At 38.3% G+C, this 17,027-nt stretch overlaps 1 protein-coding gene across 10 annotated transcripts in view; it reads left to right on the top strand.

Annotated features, from left to right (window-relative positions):
- SLC35D2 (solute carrier family 35 member D2) overlaps window positions 1-17,027 on the top strand; it is a 59,927-nt gene that overhangs the window by 30,381 nt on the left and 12,519 nt on the right. For 5 of the 10 annotated variants that reach the window (XR_016037876.1, XM_088838109.1, XM_088838105.1 and 2 more), the window contains exons 6-10: window positions 714-782; window positions 1,533-1,586; window positions 7,022-7,124; window positions 8,588-8,680; window positions 13,953-14,020. Coding sequence is in view for 9 of the 10 variants with exons in the window: in XM_088838109.1 (XP_088694235.1) it covers window positions 714-782; window positions 1,533-1,586; window positions 7,022-7,124; window positions 8,588-8,680; window positions 13,953-14,020 (387 nt within the window). In the remaining variant the exon portion in view is untranslated. The remainder of the gene's footprint in view (window positions 1-713; window positions 783-1,532; window positions 1,587-7,021; window positions 7,125-8,587; window positions 8,681-13,952; window positions 14,021-17,027) is intronic. The other 5 variants (XM_088838112.1, XM_088838108.1, XM_088838107.1 and 2 more) reach the window with 4 other exon arrangements.

Here is a 17,027-nt window from a genome sequence, read left to right as displayed (position 1 = left end):
CTTCTGCTTTTGTTTTTAATTGAAGGATAATTGCTTTACAGAATTTTGCTGTTTTCTGTCAAACCTCAACATAAATCAGCCATAGGTATACATATATCCCCTCCCTTTTGAACCTCCCTCCCATCTCCTGCCCCAACCCACTCCTCTAGATTGATACAGAGCCCCTGTTTGAGTTTCCTGAGCCATACAGCAAATTCCTGTTGGCTATGTGTTTTACATATAGTGACGTAAGTAATAGTAATGTTACTCTTTCCATACATCTCACCCTCTCCTCCCCTCTCTCCATGTCCGTAAGTCGATTCTCTAGTCTGTTTCTCCACTGCTGCCCTGTGAATAAATTCTTCAGAACCATTTTTCTAGATTCCATATATATGCATTAGAATACGATATTTATCTTTCTCTTTCTGACTTACTTCACCTCTTATGCATTTTGTCCCAGCATCTCTCTAGTGAGAACAGAGAAATACATTTGTAATTAGATTAAGACAAATACTTAAGAAATAGAGTAAATTTGGTTTGATTTACTAATCCATTTAATGTGCTTTTAGTGCTCTTTTTACATAAAGCATTGTCCATTAGATTTTATGATAGCTATAAAACTGTTAACAATGTCTATTCTCAGTTTATTTAAAAGTATAATTTATATTTTTCCTCTCCTCCTCCTTTTCTTTATCTCTCTACCTATCTATCCATCCACTATTTATTTATTACAGGAAACAATATTCCTTGAACATCATTGTCAGTGTCTTTGCCATCATTCTTGGTGCTTTCATAGCAGCTGGGTAAGACTTTGGACTATTTCTGCTCAATAACTCCTTTGTGTCTTTGACAACAGGCCTGGCCCTGTCCTCATTTTTCATTTTCCATCTGGTTGTCGTTGAATTGAACAGCTAAGAGACAAATCTGTTGATGTTAGTGGAACCTCCATATATTACTGTGAAAGTCAGACTGAGTTCCAGGTTGGCCAGAACATTTCCGAGAAATATCTATAGAGAGCATTACAAGATATTAATACAGCTTTTCTTCATAAAAGGAATGAACTATGTACTTTTATTACTGAATGTTTGTCTTCAATGTAAAAGTTTACCAAGAGTTTTGAGAAGTTCTTAGGCTAAGAATATAACAGATTTATAAAGCTCTTATATGCTGATTTGTTTTATCATCCAGTAATGCCTTAGCGGTCAATATTTCCAAGGGTGGAACACTCTCATTAAATGTATTTGTATGTTTGGGACATGAGCCAATACCAGTGTATGACTGCTATCTTATTCATTAATAAGCCTGACCAGGAATAAGGACTTCAAGTTTGCATCTGAAAGCAGGCACTCAGACTCCTTTTATAGCATGGTGTTTAAAGTATGTGTGCAGTTACTTTTCTTGGGTTGGAAACTTAACCCTGCTGTCTGTCAGTTCTTTCTTGTCTCTCTGTGCCTGTTTCCTCATTTATGATACATTTAACCATTTGTATCTGAAGCTTTTGCGTCTCTGGATTTAACCAGGTATGGATCAAAAATATATTTTTTTAATTCCAGAAAATCCCCAAAAGCAAAACTTGAATTTGCAGTGCACTGGCAACTATTTACACGGTATTTACATTGTATGAAGTATTATAAGTAATCTAGAGATGATTTAAAGTATATGTGAGGGTGTACATAGATTAGGGGTTCCCTGGTGGCTCAAATAGTAAAAGAATTCACCTGCAATACAGGGGACCCAGGTTTGATCCCTGGGTCAGGAAGATCCCCTGGAGAAAGGAAGGGCTACCCACTCTAGTATTCTTGCCTGGAGAATTCCATGGACAGAGGAGCCTGGTGGGCTACAGTCCATGGGGTCACAGAGTCAGACATGACTGAGTGACTAACAACAACATAGGTTACATACAAACTTTGCACATCGGTTTATATAAGGGACCTGAGCGTGCACAGATTTGGGTATCTGCATGTGGAGAGGGTAGAGGTGTGGGGTCCTGAAACCAATCCCCTGTGGATATGGAGGTACAACAGTAATTACATGAAGTGAAGGGAAGAAAGAAAAGGTTGGAGGAATTTCAGTTAAACTAGTGTCATTAACTCTTTTAGAAACAAGAGTTCTGGATCATCAGTTGCAAATTAATGGTGTGGGCTACAGAGCCAGGATGTCTGGAACCTCATTCTAGTCTCCTCACTTACCAGCTGTATAACTAAGAACAAGCTACTCAGCCTCCCTGTGTCTCAGTTATTTTGACTGTTAAGTGCAGATTAGAATAGCATCCACCTCATACGGTCACTTGTGAGAATTAAATGAGATAATAGTGAGCCAGGATTCACTCTAATTTATGGCTGAGTTCAACAGAAACATGTTGAAGCATTTACTGTATGCCAAGTATCATTCTATGTGCTAAAGAATCCAGCAATTAATAAAATAGACAAGAATTCTTGCCTTCATGGAGTTTTCATTCTAGTAGACGGTGACAGATATTAGCAATAATAATGATGTTTATTATTGTTATATTGCAAATAGAAGGGGAAAAAGTGGAAACAGTGACATTTTCTTTTCTTGGGCTCCAAAATCACTGTGGATGGCTACTGCAGCCCTGAAATTAAAAGACTCTTGCTCTTTGGAAGAAAAGCTATGACAAGCCGAATAGCATATTGAAAAGCAGAGACATCACTTTGCCAACAAAGGTCCATATAGTCAAAGTTGATTTTTCCAGTAGTCATGTACCAATGTGAGAGTTGTACCATAAAGAAAGCTGAGTGCCAAAAAATTGATGCTTTCGAATTGTGGTGCTGGGGAACACTGTTAAGAGTCCCTTAGACTGCATGGACATCAAACCAGTCAATCTTAAAGGAAATCAACCTTGAACATTCATTGGAAAGACTAATGCTGAAGCTGAAACTCCAATACTTTGGCCACATGATGCAAAGAGATGGATGACTCATTGGAAAATACCCTGATGCTAGGAAAAATTGAAGGCAAAAGGAGAAAGGGATGGCAGAGGATGAGATAGTTAGATAGCATCACCAACTCGATGGACATTAATTTGAGCAAATGCTGGGAGACAGTGAAGGACAAGGAAGCCTTGTGTGCTGCAGTCCATGCAGTTGCAAAAAGTCAGACATGACTACTTAGAAAGTGAACAACAAATTATTGTTATAAATGTGTTTAGTCCCTTACCTAAGCTAGGGTCTATTATTTGAATTTTAATCTGTAATTTCCTCTTCTCCAATTCTAACTATGTCTGAGCTGGCCTGTTTAGTTTCAGTGCTGGTGCAGACGTTAAGCAGCCACACTTAGAGCCTAAGTTTTGGTCATGAAGACTTTTGTTCAAACAAAAGAAGATACATAAAGTAGCTGAAAAGGGGATTGTTCTATTGAACGTGCCTTCCTCCTACAGGGCTCTGAGGTCTCCACTGAGACTCCTCTCTTTTCTAGGTTTCTTGGAGCTCAGTTTGAAAACCACTGACTTAGAGTCATTGAAGACTTTTACAAAAATTAGTTTATAAAAATGTAAGTCTTTGATGAGGAATGGCAGTTCAGGTACTGTGTGTGTGAAGACACATTTCCATAAGCAGTTAGTAGGAATTCAGCTCATATTTAACATATGTGATAACTTTAATGAGCTGAAAGGGTAAATAGTGCTTCCTGAAACATCTGACTTCTACCCAAGAGCCAGCTTGCAGTAGTAATTCTCGACTTTTTTTTTTCCTCAGCACCCACAGAATGGATAACCTTCCTATGGGTAATGAGTGCAGTCTTAGCTGCAAGCCAGCTGTAACCCCACCTTTCTTTGCTGTCACTCAAATTAATTCATCAAATGCAAGTATAGATGAGCCAGTTTGGGCTGCTATAACAAATAGCCCCCACATCTTGGTTGTTTAACATACCAAGTATATTTTCCCCCCACTCCATGTACATACCAACATCAGTTAATGCTGTGGGGGTGCTCTGCCCATTACAGCTACTCAGGGACCCAGGCTGATGGACCCTCTGCCTCAAAGGGGGTTTCCTTTCTCTTCAAGAAAGGAGGAAGGCATGTGGGGAATTGTACACGGCTCTCCAGAATTTTCCCCAGAAGTGACATGTGTTCCCAAAGCAAGTCACATGGCCAACAACAGTTGAAATAGAATGTTCTGTGAACAGCCCTAAATGACAATCCCAAGGGTTAGCCATGAATCCACCCCCATTTATAACACAAGTAAATTCTTCTCAAATTTCTATGCTTTCACAACTGGCCTAAACAGATGATGTTGGGAATTCTTGGTTCCCCTCGAGTAGGAGATGTGAAAACTCCAAGAATTCCCCTAAGAATCTCTGAGGAAGTGAGTAAAATACTTCCTTTCCATTCCCATGGAATCTTCAATTTTTTGCCCATTCAATCAACTCTTTGCCATCCTAAGGATGGCAGATTCTTCTTTTTTTTTTTTTTTTTGGTTATACAAAATCCTTATTTTATTTACACTGTTTTACATTTTCCAGACAATTCTAGTTTAGACTCTCAGGAGCTTCCATAGAATCTTGTAACATATGCCAGTCCTCTGTAATAAGCCCATCTTCTCTGTAGGTTCTTCTTTACACTGAGCTGAATGGGGTAGGCATGATTTGGGAAATTCTCCTTTGAGAGATTCTGTTTTTGTGATTGAACCACAGAATTCTGATTTACAATGATTTAAAATTATAATGTCACAAATATATTTGTAGGTAAGTAACCCATGGTCATGTATGGATGTGAGAGTTGGACTGTGAAGAAAGCTGATCGCTGAAGAATTGATGCTTTTGAACTGTGGTGCTGGAGAAGACTCTTGAGAGTCCCTTGGACTGCAAGGAGATCCAACCAGTCCATTGTAAAGGAGATCAATCCTGGGTGTTCATTGGAAGGACTAATGCTAAAACTGAAACTCCAATACTTTGGCCACCTCATGCGATGAGTTGACTCACTGGAAAAGAGTCTGAAGCTGGGAGGGATTGGGGGCGGGAGGAGACGGGGACAACAGAGAGTGAGATGGATGGATGACATCATTGACTCGATGCACATGAGTTTGAGTGAACTCCGGGAGTTGGTGATGGACAGGGAGGCCTGGCGTGCTGTGATTCATGGGGTCGCAAAGAGTCGGACACGACTGAGCGACTGAACTGAACTGAACTGAACTGAATACCAGTGGAAGTTTTAGGCAAAGTCTGGTTTAATTTGCATTCCAATCTTGATGCAGTTTTTGCATATTTCCCTCTTTTTGGTTAGAAATAATCTTATGTTGATACTGAAGGGGACAAGGATATGCCACTCCAAAATGTGCCACTTTGACATGAATGTTATTTTGAGTTGAAGGCAGCTGAGAATCAACAAATGTGGGAAGAGTTCTCTGCCCTCCCCTTTTCTAAAAGTAGACCAGAATTTTCCCTTTGTGAAGGTGTCCCTGGTCCTTAGTCGGAATAGGAAAGCAGTTCTTATCACCAGATACAGAGAGTCAGCATCAAGATGAGTCAGCATAAGCAAACCTTATTAAAATAACCCTTATCTTCCATAAGTTTCCTCTATATATTTCCTAGTGCCTTTTCCACAATTTATTTATTCCTTGAAGCCCACACCGTTTGCTATGTTTATGTGGTATATAAGCTCCATAGTCTAACCACCTCTTTGAGTTTCTTTTCTGTGAACTCCTGTGCATGTAAAATATTTCATACAATTTGTATTTTTTTCTCCCATTACTCTGTTCAGTTCAGTTCAGTTCAGTCGCTCAGTCGTGTCCGACTCTTTGCGACCCCATGAATCACAGCACGCCAGGCCTCCCTGTCCATCACCAACTCCCGGAGTTCACTCAAACTCATGTGCATCGAGTTGGTGATGCCATCCATCCATCTCATTCTCTGTCGTCCCCATCTCCTCTCACCCCCAATCCCTCCCCGTCTCCTCTCACCCCCAATCCCTCCCAGCATCAGACTCTTTTCCAGTGAGTCAACTCGTCGCATGAGGTGGCCAAAGTATTGGAGTTTCAGCTTTAGCATCAGTCCTTCCAATGAACACCCAGGGTTGATCTCCTTTAGAATGGACTGGTTGGATCTCCTTGCAGTCCAAGGGACTCTCAAGAGTCTTCTCCAGCACCACAGTTCAAAAGCATCAATTCTTCAGCGATCAGCTTTCTTCACAGTCCAACTCTCACATCCATACATGACCACGGGAGAAACCATTACTCTGTCTATTGCCAGCTAAATTTGCAGGCCCCCAGATACTGACCCAAAGATGGTAGAGGAAACCTCCTTGGCAATATATAATTCATAAGTATATATGAATAATATACTTATATATTCATATACTTATGAATTATGACATGGATGTGGTACTGTCTGCAAGGTCAAGTGCAGGTGATGAATCGTATCTGGGCTTAGCTGTTGTTTACTCTCCTCCCTTTGCCATATTCCCCTCAAACATGTTTATACTAATGTTGTTTATTTAAAATGGAAATTGAAGAGAAGGCTTCAAAGAATGGGAAGAAAGAGGCCTTAGAGGAGTTGCCAGAGAAGGAAATGGACCCTGCTTTGCCTTTTTGATAGACAGGATAGTGGGGGTACTGGTGGTAAAGTGGCTCTTTGGGGACCAGATGGAAGTGTCAGTTCCGCATTTGACCTCTTTGGCCTGTCACTGCCCGGCTGTCTCCAGAGGGCTGTACTCTGGGGATGGCCCTGTGTACCACAACAGGAAAAGCCACAGGTGGGCTGAACAAATCACTCCCCTTAGAAAAACTAGGCTCATGCTGATTTATTAGCAAAAGAAGGGCTTCCTAGTCAAAGGAAGATGGTTAATGTCCGTCTGGTTTTAAGCTGTGATGATTAAGTTGAAGTCTCCTGGTGGACTGATTTTGTTCTTGTCTATAGGCAGGGGAGAAGAATTAGCCATTCACCGCCACACAGGGGGAAAGTATGCCAGAGAAAAGGCAGTTTTACTAGCACTACCAATGGATTTGATCAGGGAAAGAGAAAACAGAAGGCTTCTGAGGCCAAGCTGTGAGTTTCTGATAATCATATTCCTTTGTATTCTCCCTCCCAGTTCTGACCTTGCTTTTAACTTGGAAGGCTATATTTTTGTATTCCTGAATGATATCTTCACGGCAGCGAATGGTGTTTACACCAAACAGAAAATGGACCCAAAGGTACCAGACTTTCACTTCTTTGGCTTTTAGCCTTTGTCATCTGACCCCTGAAATTACATGGAAAAATAAACTTGTAAAGCAGCCATGTAATTTAATTTACATGTTATGATCTACAGATTACTAATTTCTTTTTAATTATACTGTGCATAGGTTCTTGTTATTCCTTGTCATGCAAAATTTGGGGTGAAAACTAAGTAGGAATGGAAAAACAGGCACTATTTTGGGTGCAAAAAAAGAATGCTACATAGAAAGGGGATCATTTTGAAAGGCAAAGTAAAACTACCATCACCATCAGTGATCAAGTAAAGTCAGGAGTATTCTGGAAGCAGCTCTAATTTGAGAGTCTGGAAATGTGGGTTACAGATACAAGTATTGCTGAAAAAAGTGAAAGTGAAGGTCACTCAGTAGTATCTGACTCTTTATGACCCTATGGACAACAGTCCACTGGGCTCTTCTGCTCATGGAATTCTCCAGGCAAGACTACTGGAGTGGGCTGCCATTCCCTTCTCCAAGGGATCTTCCTGACCCAGGAATCGAACCCATGTCTCCTGCATTCTTTACCAGCTGCGCCACCAGGCTGACAGGTTAATGTGACTTCACTTCTCCAAACCTCAGTTTCCTCTGTGGAGTTAGATGCCTGGAATGGATAAATAATAAGGCCCTTTCATGAGGGGCGGGTGGGCAGAAGGGCTTTCCTCCCATGTGGCTGCCCCTGGGTTGGAACTCCAAGCCCTTACCCCCACCCCAGCTGTGCAGGAAGCTCTGGAGGATGGGCCAGGCATATGTTCCTTTGTTCCAAGTTCTTTGTGTTGAGTGAGGATGTTTGCTTTGATGAACAGGCGAATTATTCCTATGAGCTGTTTTTTATCTGCACTGTATTTTTCTGTATTATCATTTATTTTTTAATGGCAGTTTTACATAACTGGGTTTGTTGCCTTTTGAGAATCACAATATGTCACCCTGTATGAAAAGTGGTGGATGTAGTCTCTTTAATGAAAATTAAATTTACGCAAGATTGGAAACAAGATACCTGGTGTTTTAACCCTGCTGTTCCTTAATAGAAGGAGCAGATGTTTTTAAGAAGTTTTGTTTATATTAACATTTTTAATGCTATTGACTTTGTTCCAGACTTCCTGTTTTGAATAGCATGCTTCTAAAAAAAGGGAACAATTAGCATATTAAAGATTGGTGGAACCTCGGAGTCCATCCAGCTCCATCCATTTTATATCTCATTTTTTGGGTAAAACAATTTTTTTTTAAAAATCACAGTATACTTGAAATGAAGCATTTTATTTTATGCCAGAAATTTGCTGAAAATATTCAAATACAGAATTGGTCAGAATGTGTATTGTAACTCTGCATAAGTACATGGTTGTATAAATAGCTCCCGGCAAAAAAATGGCTCCAGGAAATCTGATGCTTTATATTTCTAAAATTGAGTGGAGTTTTTTTGGCTTTTGCAGGAGTTAGGGAAATATGGAGTGCTTTTCTACAATGCCTGCTTCATGATTATCCCAACTCTTATCATTAGTGTCTCCACTGGAGACCTTCGACAGGTAAGCTGATGACAGTCATTCATTCTTACTTAGCAGTCTTCACAGTTTTAATATTTAACCTGTAGTACTCATTAAAATAAAAAGTGTATAAAGGAAAAAAGTCTCTAAAGGTAACTAGGATTTCTAAAAGCAAGATGTTTGATATCCTCAGTAATACCTTTGGAACTTTCCTTTCTTTGCATTTGTCTTTAAACCCCTGGGAAGTAGCAGGAAGTAGTCAAACCTCTGGCCTTGAAGCTTTTAGCAAGACAACAATAACTAAAATCTGGAGTTTAAGTCTCCCTTTCCCCTTTGTTGGTGTGAGGAGGACCCTGGGAAAGTTAATTAACATTGAAGGGGATTTTGATAGTTTAAAAAATGGATTTACTTATTACCTTTATTATGGACATTTGGAAACATACACACAAAGTAAATAATGATTTGATGAGCTCGCATGTATCCATCACACAACTTCAGCGTAATTTGGCATGTCACCATTTTTACTTCATCTGTACTCATCTGCTCTCACTCCCCCTTCTTCCCCTGGAGTATTTTAAAGCTAATCCCAGACATCATGGCATCTGCCTCTAAATATTCCAGGATCTGAATTTTGAGAAGGTCTTGTTCTTTTGGTATTTGCCCTGTTCACTTATCTGCTGCATATCTGTCAGAGACAGGTAAATTAGCAGAAGGATATGAGGTTCAGCTGGGGCGTGGGGATATCTCTTAGGAAGGGTGAATGTTCACCCCATAACATCCACAATGGCCACCTTGAAATGTGCTGGCTCATAAGGTTGCCAGACACACCACTTGAAGTTCATGTGAGAAACAAGGTGTATTGGGCAAAACCCTTGTCCAGTGTGGCCTCTGGCCTCTCCCACAGATGCCCACCCCACCCCCCGCACCAGTAGCCAGGCCTTCAGTTCAGTTCAGTTCAGTTCAGTTCAGTCGCTCAGTCGTGTCTGACTCTTTGCGACCCCATGAATGACAGCACGCCAGGCCTCCCTGTCCATCACCAACTCCCTGAGTTCACTCAAACTCATGTGCATCGAGTTGATGATGCCATCCATCCATCTCATTCTCTGTCATCCCCGTCTCCTCCTGCCCCCAATCCCTCCTAGCATCAGAGTCTTTTCCAGTGAGTCAACTCGTCGCATGAGGTGGCCAAAGTATTGGAGTTCCAGTTTTAGCATCAGTCCTTCCAATGAACACCCAGGATTGATCTCCAACCCTCATTAATCCTGTTGTTGCTAGGCTGGGGTGGTGTTTACAGCCCCCCTACCCCTGCCACCACAGCAGACGTTGACCTTCCATATGACAGCATTTCTGTATTTAACAGCGTGGTTGTGTGGTTCGCACTGGTTGAGCATCAGTGCCCCTTGCTGCCCGCTGGGGGTTTGAATGACTTCAGAAGGCTGCAGACTCCTGGGGACTCCTGGGATGAGTATCAGGGCTTCTTGTTCCTTCTCAGAACTATATTTTCTCCCTTTTCTAATTCCTTTCTCAGAACAAGGGAATAGTGGACTGGCTTAGAAGCAATGTCCCCAGGGGTAGACATCCATTTCCATGTGTTTATATTGAAAACTACCAAGAAACACAAGTTTTAATATAGGAGTCTCAGTTTGTGAACCTGGGCCTCACTGTTAATTCAGAATATTGGAAGTTAAAGTGAGCACCCCAAGTGTCTTTATTAATAATGAACAAGGGCAGAATATCTAAAAACACAGTACTTATTTTTCAGTTACCATCAATTAAACCAATTTAGTGCCAGCAGCCTTACATAAGCAAGATGAAATGATGAGCCCTCAATGAAGTAGTCCTATTGGCTTGCCTCATTTCATTATTATAAAAATGAGTTTTTCTTTTGAGTCTCTGGAATTTATCTCTTCTGAGATTCTGATGCTTTACAGATTTTCAGATATATATTTATTTCTAAAGTATAAATCTAGAAACTCTTAGAACTCTTGATTGAAACTAAAAGCTTATTTCACCACAGAAACAATGTTATGAATGGCATAGTGATCAGAAACTGAATTTTAGATACCTTTTGAAAATAGACTACATGTGTTATATTGCTAATTTATAACAGTATTTCAATAGGAATATGTATTTCTACATTCAAGTTATTGACTTACAAACTTATAGCATGGTGCTTTCAGAAGTTGCCACCTGCTGTAATTATTATTATGCAGAATTATTATACTTTCTCATGTAATAATAAAATAGCTAATAATTATCGAGGAATCATTCTATCAGACATTGTTTGAAACAGTGTACATGAACTGTCTCATTACATTCCCAAAATAGCCTGAGGAGAAGGTATTATTAATTATCCCTATTTTATTTTATTTTATTTTTTTTATCTTTTTTTTTTTTATCCCTATTTTATATACAAGGAATCTAGGGCACAATATTTAAATAACTTTCCAAGGAAAGTAGGTGATAGATCTAAGAGGCCATCTTGCTCTAGAAACAGATCCTCTGCTGTAATCTCAGTTTTTAAATTTGTATATTGAAAGTATTTGTTTCTTTCCTTCATATATGAAAAAGCATGACCTATCACTATAGCTTAGAAAGTATAAGAGACCTTAGATTTTCTTCAGCTTACTCAATTCTAGTGTTCTGGGAGAATATTGTATTCCTATTCTGACTTTCCATGCTGGAGTATCTCAGTATTTACCCTATGGAGCCTCTTCCATTTGATCAGTCTCTTAAGATTTCAAACAGAAGTTCCTATAGTTACCTTAGAGCCCAAGCAATGATAACTATTCTCCTAAATTCCAAATGGATCAGAGCTAAATATATAGATTTATTTAAACATCTATAAGAAAAATTATTATCAGAAAAATATTTTTTTCTGTAAGAGAAGGCCTCTGTAAGATGACAAAAATACAAAAGTCATTAAGTTAAAAATTTGACAGACTTAAACTTGTTATATGGTAAGAGATGCCAAAAGTGCTGAGATACTGAAATCAGTAATTTTTTTAAAAACTCTGTAGGAAAAATAGTAAGATTTTCATTTCTTTCACTTCATTGTTCTGCCCTGTGTTCACTGAATCATGAATTTCTTCCAGTTGGTCACTTTTAACCATGGCTGAATCCATTTTAGACTGTGAACAAAATATAACAAAGTAGTGAACTTATGTAATTAGGTGTGTTAGTCTGCAATATAAAATTGCATTTTATTACCAGGTTTGTTTTGATTGTATTGAAAGTTGATTGATGAATTTGAGTGAAAGGTTAACTTCTCTTGTTAATGGAAGGAGTACTTTGATGAGTCATTTTTCCCAGTTGCGAGATTCTGGTAAGACTCATGTCTATGACTCACTGTACTCCTGGACCTTGGACTTCCACAGTCAGCAGGTCTGGTAATAATAGCATGTTGATTCTGTTTGTGATTAACAAAGTCAGTAATGCCAGCTCCTCATGTTAACAAATTAGGCTCTTGGGAAATAATGTGTAAACTTTCTTTAGTTAATCAAATCACTGCAATAAGTTCAAAGTACATTTAATGTATTGCAGTTGATGAATAGAAATAAATAATAGGACTTTTTAAAAAAAATAATGAAAAATGAAAAAGATTCACACTCCAACGTACTTTCACAGAAATATTAAGTTTAAAGCAGGAAGTACTTTATTGTTACTCATTTTAAATTATTTTCTGTTTTCAAATAAGTATCACTCTATGTGATTTTTTAAAATGCCACCAGCACATTTTCATCATTATTAAAGGAACAGAATAAAACTAAAATCTATCAAAATTGAAGTGGGCAATGAATCCAAATATTTTTTATGAAAATTACCACATAGCACTCAGTGGCTTATGTGGTATCAAGAACATACAGTTCTCACTGTTTTCATAAATACTCCCAGTTCTTTGAGTAGATAAGTATTTCCTATCTTCGGCTTGAAGTTTGGGGCATACGGCTTTCTCTTAGTCCCAATTTTATTTAACTTTTCAGAGACAGAATGTTTTCTGTAAGTTTCTGTTTTGTTTTGATCTTTTGACAATCTTGGCATCAAATGTCCTGGATGTTTTCTGATCCTTTGATTGGCTTGGGGCTTACCAGTAAAACAGATTTATATTTACTATATTTGTTATTTCAAAAGTAAGTGTTAAAAAGAAAAGTTTTATTATGAAAACTTTCAAACCTATTCAGAAGGAAAGAGAATAGTATGCAGATCCCATGTACCCATCAACCAGGTTTGGGGGTTATCAGCATTTAATGTGTATTTTTTTCATAAGAAAGGTGGGCAAAGTATTACTGATGAAACAGTGACAGTAAAGTGTGACAAGGTTGTACTAGTCAGAGAAGAGAATTCCACTTTAATTGGTTTAAAAATTTGAATTATAAACTTAAGGAGGATTTAGTGTTCAATCTATAAAGTTACTAAAACTTGGCTAGCAAAGTATTTGCTAAATAGAAAGTGAATAGAAGTTATATTTAATCATATTATTCAGCACATTCTTACATATAGTCTTAAGTGACTGTAAAATCATTTTTGGATTCAGGCAAGGGAAAAATCATGAATAAAATATTCCTTTTTATTTTTACCTATCTTTTCAAAAGGGTTAATTTTATTTTCTCACCTAGGGACTAAGAGAAGAAGCTGAACATTAAACTTCTCTACCAGCTCCTTTACCCCAGTTACTTGATTGGTGTGTAAATAGGAAACAATAGTTTATTTGTTCTTGATACTTTTAAGCATCTATAAATTATTTTTTTCTTTTTTGGCTGCTCTTAGTTCCCTGACCAGGGATGGAACTTGGGCCCCGGCAGTGAAAGTGCTGAGTCCTGGCTACTGGACCATCAGGGAATTCCCCTTCCACCCTTTTCCTTTTGTACAAATTCTTGAAAATAGTTTGTGAACCTAAAAGTTTTCTTAGTCTTGCCAATATTATTAATTTTATAATAAACTTTCTTTTAAGATTATTAAAAAGTGAACGCAACCTTGATTTTATGACTAGAAATTAGTAAAATTTTAAAAATAGCCACAGCAATAATAGCTGTCATTTTGTTCTTGCCACCTGCTAGGTTCTAAACAGTTTCATTAAATCCTCACATTGACCTTTGAGGCAGTTTTTAAAATAATAATTCCCATTTTGTGAAATGAGCCTCAGGTTCAGAGAAGAAAAGTAATTTGCCCCATGTCTCACAGCTCATATTACCCAGGAGTTATGAAACTGTATTTTTCTGTTTGTGAAAGTGGAATTTGTACTAGAGTGTGAAAATTGATAAAACCAGTATTATTATTCTAACCATTAGTTTTCTTTGCTTTTTTTTAACAATAGGCTACTGAGTTCAATCAATGGAAGAATGTTCTGTTTATCATACAGTTTCTTCTTTCCTGTTTTTTGGGGTAAGAAGCAGCTTTGGTCTATGGTATCTCTTGATAAGTCAAATCAAAATATACATTCTCTCTGCTTTGTCAAAATCCCTTAGTCTGTGTTTCTCCAGCTTTTTCTGAGATGTAGCCCTGTAGCAGCCATGGAGAAGGAAATGGCAACCCACTCCAGTACTGTTGCCTGGAAAATCCCATGGATTGAGAAGCCTGGCAGGCTACAGTCCATGGGGTCACAAAGAGTTGGGCATGACTGAGCAATTTCACAAAGCCCTGTAGCAGAGGAGTGGATCGGGACCCATGACCTCCAAAATATGATGTTGCCTATTGATTTCTGAAAGTTAGTTTGAAATAAAGTCAGCTATCCTATCATATTCAAATGTGTTTTTTGTCTTTGTCCCAATGTCCCAAGTTTCCCAAGATTCTCACCTCACATAAATATGTGAAAATAACCATTTTCTGTAGTGTTGTGCCTGTTATGTTCAGGGTGTTTTCTGAGGAGATTTGTCTAGGCCATTGTCTAATAATTTTAAGCTTTTGTTCTTAAAATTTTCCTCAGGTGTGTCATTCTGTTGAGGGGCCTTGCAGCTTGTGTCTTTTTATATGTTCCCCAAACTTGAAAATTCCCTTTCATAAATAGATAATACATGCAACTAGTAAATAATTAAAAAGCTGCAAAAGGATGCACAGGGGAACATAAGCTACCTTCTGTTCTTTCCTGCCTTGTGGCACTCACTGAAGTTTTCCTCTTCAGAAGTTTTGAAGAGACTTCCTCTCCACTGCTTGAAGTCTTTGAAGTATCCTTCCTGGGCTGGGCTCCATGTACACACAGGCACCTGTGTCTTACCCCATGAGAAAGGGTCTTTGAATGACTGTCTTGGAATTACTTGTCAAAAGATTTTTCCTGTGAAGAAAGATGAATTTCCCCTAATTGTTTTTTTTTTTTTGATTACTAGTACTACAATTTTCGTTGTTGTGTCGATGGACTGAGACAACTCATGATCTCTTTGATCAACAGTCTTCAGTTCTTAAACTTGATCTTACTTGCAGTAATGTAGTCTCATACAGTAAAAGTGTTTATATTCTCCAGCTCAGTAATTCTTTCTTTAGCTGTGTCTGATTTAATGTTTAACCTATTTCTTGGAGTTTTAAACAAATTTATAGTTTATTGAGATATAGTTGATGTACAATAATATATAATGGCAACCCACTCCAGTATTCTTACCAAGAGAATCCCACGGACAGAGGAGCCTGGTGGGCTATATAGTCCATGGGGTCGCAAAGAGTCAGACATGTCTTAGTGACTAAACAACAGCAATTATATATGTTTCAGGTATACAGCATAGTGATTCACAGTTTTTAAAGGTTATAGTCCTCCATTTATAGATATTATGAAGTATTGGATATATTCCGTGTGTTGTACTATATATCCTTATAGGTTATTTTATCCATAGCAGCTTGTACATCTTAATCCCCAATCCTTTCTTGCTCCTCCCCACTGGAGTTTTTGATTTTAACAATTTTATTTGTAAAAGTTCCACAGTTTTTTTTAAGCTTAATCTGTTCATTCATGACATTCTTTTGTTGGTTATCTTTGTGACTGTATCTTTTATTTCTTTAAATGTTACACACATAGCTATTCTGTATCTGATGATTCCGATATCTGCAGTTCTTGAGAATCTGAATATATAGGTTGTTCACTCAATTTGTGTTTGTGAATGTCATTATGGTTTGTTTTCTGGTGTATTTGGTGACCTGTGATTTGTAAGCATATGATTCAATCTTAATCGTTAGGATTAATCTTAATTAATCATAATTTTGTAGACCAAAATTAGGAATTTGAGAAACTTTCCTGAATGGATAAATTGTTTTTAGTCTTCTTGGTATCCAGGTGTGCTCCTGACTTGGACCACTCTGGCCTTTTTGAAGGTTTGGACTCTGTGGGCCAGTGTCTCTTCTCATTTGAGGTCTGGCCCAGGGCTCAGGCCCAGAGAGTGTTGTTTTACAATGGCCTCTGCCCTGATGTATTCTGATCCTGTACCCAGTTTCTCCTGTTTTTAAAGGAGGGATTTTGGGCAACCTCTTGTGCCTCTTTCAAAACCAGTAATCGCTCAAATAATGTGTTCTTTCCAGGCATTGGTTGTTTGGCAATGGTGAGTACTAAGTGCTCCCAGTACTTAGGCAGCCATTGTTGATTGCCTAACCATAGTAATATATTTATATGCCAGTTGCTGACTGAGAACAAATAATTTTGAAAAAAATCTACTAACCTGTGTTTGTGAGTTACTCTTTGTCAATTACCTTCCCCCCATTCCAAATAATAAAAAATTCAATTCATATCACACAGACTAGTACCTTTCCTTGCCTAAGCCTATGTTCACCTATATGTAAATAGCAGAGTCAAGTTTTAGTTTTATCTTATGTCATTAGAAACTTGATGAGATACTGCCTTTTTTTTTTTTCACTTGCACTTTACTTTTTTTTTCACTTGTAGCCGTTACATTCAGAAAATCAAGGAAAAAACCCTTTGATATCAGCTGTCTGCAGTGAGTGGTGGGGTAGGCAGTGCTTGGATGTGAGTTGGCAGCTTCTGGGGCTTCTCTGTCAGAATCTTGACCCCCTCTGTTTACAACTCTATACATTTTTTTCCAGTTAATAGTGTGCTTCCTAGAAAACAAAGACGCTCTTGATAAATGTTCTTAATTGTTATTTTATCAGTAGTCATTTCGCAAGTGAAATCTAGTAAAGGCATAGTAATTAAAAATAAATCAGTAAGTGATAAAAACAATATTTCAGATTCTACAACTTTAAAGATGAAAATTAAGTGGGTCTCAGTTTTTTGGAGAAGGAAATGGCGACCCACTGCAGTACTCTTGCCTGGGAAATCTAATGGACAGAGGAGCCTGGCAGGCTACAATCCATGGGATTGCAAAAGAGTCAGACACGATTTGGTGACTAAGCAGCAGTTTGTAAAGGGGGTCTTTTGAGGACATTAATTCATGGCATCAATCTAACAGTTCGGTGC

Source organism: Moschus berezovskii, chromosome 7 (genome assembly GCF_049115385.1).
Source record: "Moschus berezovskii isolate FMDL1 chromosome 7, NW_MosBer_1.0, whole genome shotgun sequence".
Lineage (NCBI taxonomy): Eukaryota > Metazoa > Chordata > Mammalia > Artiodactyla > Moschidae > Moschus > Moschus berezovskii.
This window is presented reverse-complemented; position numbering and strand designations above follow the sequence as displayed.